The sequence below is a fragment of the Sinocyclocheilus rhinocerous genome, unplaced genomic scaffold (assembly GCF_001515625.1).
Source record: "Sinocyclocheilus rhinocerous isolate Xijiao unplaced genomic scaffold, SAMN03320098_v1.1 scaffold544, whole genome shotgun sequence".
Lineage (NCBI taxonomy): Eukaryota > Metazoa > Chordata > Actinopteri > Cypriniformes > Cyprinidae > Sinocyclocheilus > Sinocyclocheilus rhinocerous.
In genome coordinates this window covers 701,965-709,759 of record NW_015658610.1, presented here as the reverse complement: position 1 = coordinate 709,759, position 7,795 = coordinate 701,965, and the positions used below count along the sequence as shown (strand labels likewise).

At 37.9% G+C, this 7,795-nt stretch overlaps 1 protein-coding gene across 2 annotated transcripts in view; it reads left to right on the top strand.

Annotated features, from left to right (window-relative positions):
• LOC107722776 (protein spinster homolog 2) overlaps window positions 1–7,795 on the top strand; it is an 83,391-nt gene that overhangs the window by 48,394 nt on the left and 27,202 nt on the right. For both annotated transcript variants that reach the window (XM_016531248.1, XM_016531247.1), the window contains exons 3-4: window positions 473–609; window positions 6,161–6,312. In XM_016531248.1, the coding sequence (XP_016386734.1) occupies window positions 473–609; window positions 6,161–6,312 (289 nt within the window). The remainder of the gene's footprint in view (window positions 1–472; window positions 610–6,160; window positions 6,313–7,795) is intronic.

Sequence of the window (7,795 nt, the reverse complement as noted above, 5' to 3'; positions counted from 1 at the left end):
TATATATATATATATAGAGAGAGAGAGAGAGAGAGAGAGAGAGAGAGAGAAATTGAAAGAGGCATGTGGCATCCTAATCCATGATGTGAATTCTGACACCATTAAGCAAATGTACAGTCATGGAAAACTGCTTAGTTAAAGCACTCTTGTGATAAGAATAGTCTTGTGAGTAGGTTTTGTTTGTCCAGTGGTTAATGGGCAGTCATACATAAGGGGACTGTGGGTAGGAAGTGAATTAGGGAAACAGAAAAGGAATCTTAAAGCTTCCTCCTCATTTTAAATAATAAGGATATGGATTCACAAGTTGGCATGGAGACATGTATCAGATTTTTAACTTCCATCTGCAAGAGTGGACTTTTTTTTTTAAGAACTGACAATGTCATTTTGATCCTGACTACACAGAAATGCTACCAAGTATGAGATAAATGTGAAAATGAAAGTTAAATGTGTCTGTTTCTGTTTTTCTTTCCAGTCTTCATCTGCAGTTTCATGGTGGCCGCACCCATTTTTGGTTACCTGGGGGACCGCTTCAACAGAAAGATCATTCTGAGCTGTGGAATCTTCTTCTGGTCCTTTGTGACGCTGCTAAGCTCCTTTATTACCAAAGATGTAAGTGCCATACTCTCTTTCCCCTTTACAAGCAGCAGCCTAAACCTTGCTCAGAACCTCTTAAAGCAATCGTGTCATCATGACTATCACTTTAGGATAATTTTTAAAAATATAAATGTAGTTTGTTTTTGCTCAGAAGGGTTTAGGTTGGTTCTTGCAGTGCTAGTTGTGTATTTTTAGAAGCAGAACAGCAACCCAGCCCAGCAGTAGCATCTCTTGAGCTCATTCAGTTTCTGGCTCATTTGAGAGCACTTTGAAACTACACTAGAGTCATTTAGCATAGCAGGACCCATTTTACATATAATAAAGAAACTCAGTGTACTTTATTATTTAGACGTCTCTCGCTCTTGCTCTCTCTCTCTCTCTCTCTCGCCATTTGCTTCCCCCCCTTTGCTAAGATGAAATGATTAAATTACATGCTTACTTAGCATAACACTAGGCCTGTCTCAGAAGACCTCTTGATACAGCTCTACTGCTGTTCGTCATCTTCTTTGTCTTCTTTCTATATCTTACTCTCTGTTTTATCCAGGCCTCACTCACTCATGTCATTAAGAGTCACAAAAGCCACTAAAATTACAAATCAAAAAGCATTTGTTGCCACTGGTATTTAAAACGGACAACAATCAATTTGAACCAAGCTACACTGTGAATATTTAAATTAATCAAAAGTCAAACACACCCCTTTCTAAGCAAATTAGGCCCATAACAACAGACTTAAATGTAGGGGTGGGCGATATGACCAAAATCTTATTTTACGTTATGATAAATTTTATTTCACGATAACGATATGTACCTCGATATAGCTATTTTTATTTTATTTTTGTTATTAAAATTAAGAAAAATAAGCAAATTACAAGCACAACAGACCAAATAAATATGAAACAAACTTTTCATTTATTCAGCTACAGTAGGCTAGGTTTATTTAACATGTAATAGGACATATTACAGAAATTGAATAAAGTGTATAAATAAAACACTGCATAGTCTTCACTGTATCAATCAAACATGATTATCATTAATAGTGACAGACAGCAGCAGGTAAATAAGGCTGCTGACCCTTTAAGACTGACTGCACTGATCCAATATACTGAAACACATCCGGTTTTCACCCAACTGTTTTACATTTGTTTAACATATAACCGACTGTGTTTACTTGAATACTCCACACGACGGGCATTATGACATTACAGTGTGCGTATTTGACCATTCAAGCACAATAAAACACGAAAGTGATCCGTTTTCGCGATCGCATGCTGTCGAGAAAGGGGCTTTCAGTGCGCACGCTTCGGTTGTGTGTCAGTCAGCGCGAGCACCGCATTGAGTTATTTTTCACTGCTTATTGCACTTAATAACTTTATTTTCTCATTCATGCATGTTTCCTTAGCACTCAAAAGGTGTATAACGTTTAAGCAGTACTATGTTGCGCAGATATATTTGCATACCACGGAACACACGATATAGCAAAATCTCTAACGATAGACACTTTATTTCGTGGTAATGATATATACTGGGTCATACCGCCCAGCCCTACTTAAATGCCTTATTCACAGAAACCAAGGCCTATAGTTCCCTGCTGCAGTTAACAATGCTCTGTACGTAATTGTGATTTTTTTTTTGGTCATGTACACTTTGGCTATTAATCATTAATAAATGCTTTACAAATACATTTTACAAATAAATTAGTCATTATTTTGAATGATTAATTTTCCTGACATTATGTTAACCTATAAAGTGACAACATCAATGCCAATAAATTCATTTTTAAACAAAATATTATCTTTATAATATCATGGACAGTATAAATGGAACTTATGGTATTTACTTTAGTCATCATAACTGTAGTTACAGATAATATCATAAGAACAGAAAAGCTGTTTGACATACAGGCAGTATTTAAACTGCTTCTTATAAAATTTGCTTGAATAGGACGATTCATGAGTCAATAAACCTACGCTGAGAGGAAGTAAGACAACATAAAAGCCAAACAGAGTAAGGCAGGCAAAAAAAAAACAAACATGAAAATTACACTGATGCTTGTCTAGAATCCCTCACAGACCATCTCAATCAAATTGTATGTGTGCGTGTGGGGCCAATCTCCAGGGAGGTCATTGCTACAGAGATAAAGAGCGGCAGCTAATTAAAAGGCCATGCTAATGAGAGGAAGAGTGCAAAATGACAAGGGAGGAATGTTCCTTGTGGCTACGATAACTGATTTTAGAGATATCTTGTAACATAGCGTGTTTTTATGTGCGGAACATGGCGACCAAGCGCCGGGGGGGAGGGGGGTATAAATGTGCTAATCCCCTCGATCTGCAATGCTGAGTCGATACTGACAGGACAAGCCACTCTGCATCAAAGTCACATGATCCTCCAAGACCGCACACACATGCACATATGCATACATGAGTGCGGAGACTGCAGATATCCCTTTATCTGTCAATCATCCGACCCACGGCGGTGAACTGTTATATAACGTTCTCCACCAAGAGAAATCTGCAGATCATCTCATATTTACACAGAGATTCCTCATCAACATCATAACCATCACATTAACGTCACATCAACGTTGCTGCAAGGTCTGCATTACATTATTCAGTGTTCAAAAGGAGAGTGTTATTTCATAAGATCACATTGAAATGATGAGAAATACTATTATGCCAAGAAATCGTCTTATGGGATGAGAAATCTGGATTAAGTAAAAGTGTTCTCTAGTATTAGTCTGATGAAAATAATAGGCTGTCCAGCACTGATACACTCTGCTTTGAGAAGAAAATATCTACTAAATCTCTGTATGGCTTAAACTGACCTCACAACCTCTTGCGGATCTGTTCCTCATCTAAAATCCCTCGTAACTCGATGTTCGGCTTCTTTTAATGAGATTTTTCAGGGCTTTGGGAAGAGACAGTCAATTCACTGCACTGTGTTGCTGCAACAAGATTGAATGTTGAATGTTAAACATTACAATCATGATCCTAAAAACAGAAGCAAGGAATATAAAGTGGCAAATGAAAGGGAGACTTTAGGATGTCTGATTCCCATAACCATATTTAACCTCATTGTGTCGCTTTTGTCGGATGACAAGGAAACAAAACATCAGGGGGTGTCAGTGGTGGTTTTTAGTTAGATATGCACATATTCATGCAGAAGGTATTTGAAAGCTCATGTTTATGCATATGGTTTTGAGGGATGATGGAAGCCTGACATGTACAGTCAGTCCTACAGTACTGCAGCCTCATGAATTGGTTGTGGTCTGGAACAAAGGCAACGAGGCAGATGTGTCAGCTTTGTTGTTCAACCTTGGGGTTTCAACCACAAGCTCAAATATAAATTGAAGTGTGAGTGTGAAAAAAAAATCTGATTGAATACTTACAAAGAAAGTGATACCTAAATACATACAATTACATCTATATCCATTCTGTCAAGACAAAAAAAAATAAAAAAAAAATTAATGAAAAAAAAAAGCAGGGAAACCTTCACTAAACAGTTGTACCACTTTTGCAAACAATCATTGATAAATAATTGGCTCTTATTTAATTTTTAAACATTTATAATATTTATAATTTATAATACTTTGTAAGTATAAATTATCGTATTGTATGTACACATTTTAAATATGTATTGTATAATATATATAAATATAGACCACCAGCTTCAAGTCCCTCCCCTCCATCTCACTATAAATCCTTTCACATTGGATAACACATTAATGTGTGTGTGTGTGTGTGTGTGTGTGTGTGTGTCACCTCAACTCACCATTCTACAGACGTGTGTATGTTCATCAAATGACAGCCCAAGCATACATTTTTCATGTGTGTGTGTTGGGGTGAAAGGAGGAAAGGATGTGTAAAAAAACAACCAGTCATCCACTCTCCCTCTTTGCCATCCCTCTATTCTCTTATTCCCTCACAGCACTTCTGTCAATAAACAACTAGCACATAGCTTTTGTCATTTTTGAGCAGAGTCATGAAAAGCAGGAAAGGAGCCGAGAGAGAGCGTGAGAGGGAGAGGGAGGGATAGAGAAATCCTCTCAGTGCCAGAGGATAACCCAGCTTGCTGCAGTCTCTCTTTGCTGATTCCTGTCACGTACACTAAAGAAATTCCCCTGCTGAGAATTATGTAACATTCAACAACAAGTAAAGTTGTTTTTCTTTTGGCTGTATGTCGTGGAGCTGCTGTCACACCAAAGACTGTCAGGTGAAAAAGAATAAAGGATGAAAAGCAGGAGAGGGAATGAGGGAATCCCAGTAATGAAAAGTGACCATCGAATTGCTGAAGGGCATGAGGAATGCAGCCTCTGTTTTTGAAAGCAAGGGATGAATTAAACGTAAATTAATTCATTTAGCAGACATGTTTATCCAATGTGAATTACAAATGAGAATTCTAAACACAGAAGCCAGTAATAATTGCAATACACTGCTACAAAAATCTATTTCAAATAAATACCGTTCTTTTGAACTTTCTATGCATCAAAGAATGCTGAAAAACACAATGAGAACTGTTTCTTGAGCTTCAAATCAACATATTAGAATGATTTCCGAAGGTTCATGTGACACTGAAGACTGAAGCAATAGCTGCTGAAAATTCAGCTCAGGAATAAATTACATTTTAAACTATATTAAAATTGTAAGAATATTTCTCAATATGACTGTGATCATAAATGCAGCCTTGGTGAAAGGACTATATAGCTATATGTGTGCGCGCACACACACACACACACACACACACACACAGACATCTCATTATCATTTACAGGAAGCTTGTTAGTACACAAAAGCCTGACACAACAGCATCTGGCTGGTCAGGTAGCTTTGTGAGCCCCCTCAGGAGATATCACACATGAAAGTCTGCTATGACAGATCGGTATGTGTGTGCTGTGTATGTGCATCACATTATAATGGGATGACCTGGTGTCTCTAGAGGGTTTCCATGTTTGCTCCTTACATTTTGTCTCACTCCATCAGTGTTGGGTGTGGCTGGACTCCCCACTGCTGCCAGACTGAGACCACCAGTGACATTCTAAAAATGAGATATTATGAAGGAGAGTGAGAAAAAGAGGTCAAAACGTAAAAAGAAATGGACTGTGAGCACAAGCAACAGAGAAATCTATAAGTAGCTTCCTCAGCTGGGCGACTGCCAGGGTGACCCAAATTCTCCTCAGCAGTATGGATGTCCATTACACACCCACGGTTAAATGTCTTCACATGAACAACTATATATGAGTCTAGGCCATTTCAGGGAAGGGTGGTTTCTTAGTCTGGCTTCCTTTTTCGCCGATAGAGGTCAAAGGACAACAGCCACATGTTCCCACTGTTTCAGAAATGTTGGACTCTGCCATTAACACATGCTCAGGTTTGATAAGAAATGTTGAACATCTAAAATGCCACACAAACATGAACACACTCTCAATGTCAATCGACAGATTTATGAAAAAGTTTCAGGGCTCAATGAGCTGTTATTCCTCAGATGCAGGACAGACTATTCATTTCTTTCAGGCAGGTAACATCTGTAAGGTGACTTACATTTTCTAATCATATGACCTTTTCTTTTGCAGTATTATTGGTTGTTAGTGCTGTCCAGATGCTTAGTGGGTATTGGAGAATCAAGCTACTCATCCATCTCTCCAACCATCATTGGAGACCTGTTCACAAACAACAAAAGGACCATGATGCTCTCTGTTTTCTACTTGGCCATCCCACTAGGAAGGTGAGTATCAATAGATATTAATGATAAGCAATACCACTGTATTTACTATCTGGTTGACAACCAATTCACATGTATTAATTTTCAAGTATAAAATGGGTAAAAGGACCCATTTTTCATATTTACAAGCCATTTTTAACAATAAATAAACAGCAAATTATGAGATCTCTAAAAAAACGTATTAGAATAAATGCTACATTTAGCTGCAGTGAAAAAACCCACAATGATGTTCGGATGAGCGGTGAGAGAAACCGTTCTTCTCTTATTCAACTATTTACTATGATAGACATTTATTTTCAGACAAATCAGTAATAAAATCCCTTGTTTAAAATAAAATACAACATGAATATCAGATGTGTAAATATTTAAATAAAATATTGACTCCTAATAGCCATACAAATCCATTTTCCACATATGTTCAAGTCTCCATGCTTGCCTCTAATGGTCAGACAGAAATATAAAGCAGAATCCGTAATACCACCAGAGCTCGCAACAAACTAAACACACAGGGATACGGTTTCAGGGGAGGGAAAAGACAGAGTCCAGGCGATTTAATTTTGCTTAAGCATTTAATTGTAGGTGTGCAGATGTTCATTAGAGATGATTTTACAATAGCAAGTCATATAATATGATCTGATGTCCAACCTGGTCATTTTATTGCTATTTAACCAGCCATGATGAGAACTATAATGTAAATGAAGACATTTCATGTCAGGTTAGGTTAGGTGAACTGCAGCTGAAGGGAACAACTTCTGATAGCCAGATAATCTCAGATACCATCTTAACCCAGTAAAGGTCAGTTGTGGAGAATTGAGCTCAGCGTTTTGTGTGGTCACCGTCTCAGACAGGCCAAATAGACACTGATATTCTAAATCTGCTGCTGCTGTGAAAGACTTTAAGCTCACCTATTACGCTCACTTAACACAGGCCGTGGCATTTTCTTTTGTTCACTTAGCTGGAAAAAGACTGGAGAGAAAAGGGGAAAAATAAACAGAGGAAAGGTGATAAAAAATTCATGATTGTACGTGCGCAGCATTTTTAACTGCATTATGTTCACATACAACATCTTGCAGTTTAATTGTTAATCTGATGGAGAAGACAAACAACAACACTAAATGTTAGTGCACAAACTAGAGCTTTATAAAAAATTGTTTTATGCATGCAGTCGGATAACAAAAAAAAACCCCACATGGCTGTTCCCCCACTGAACTGAGGAAAAGAAATATCTGAACACAGCAGCTGTCGCCAAAAGACCTGTTCTGAGAGCTAGTAATAGTATCGATGAGAGATTGAATGCAGTTAGAGGAATGGACGGGATGGAAAAATAGCTGGCCCAGGAGAGTTGAGGTATTTGCAGGCTAACTGGGTTCGGCCATAACAAAGCGATCAACAGTACGAACAATAAGAGGTGAAAGACTAGAGCGCTACAGTGTGCCACCTCACTTCCTGTCTAGAGCCATGTTTATCTGCCGTCCGGTTGTTACTG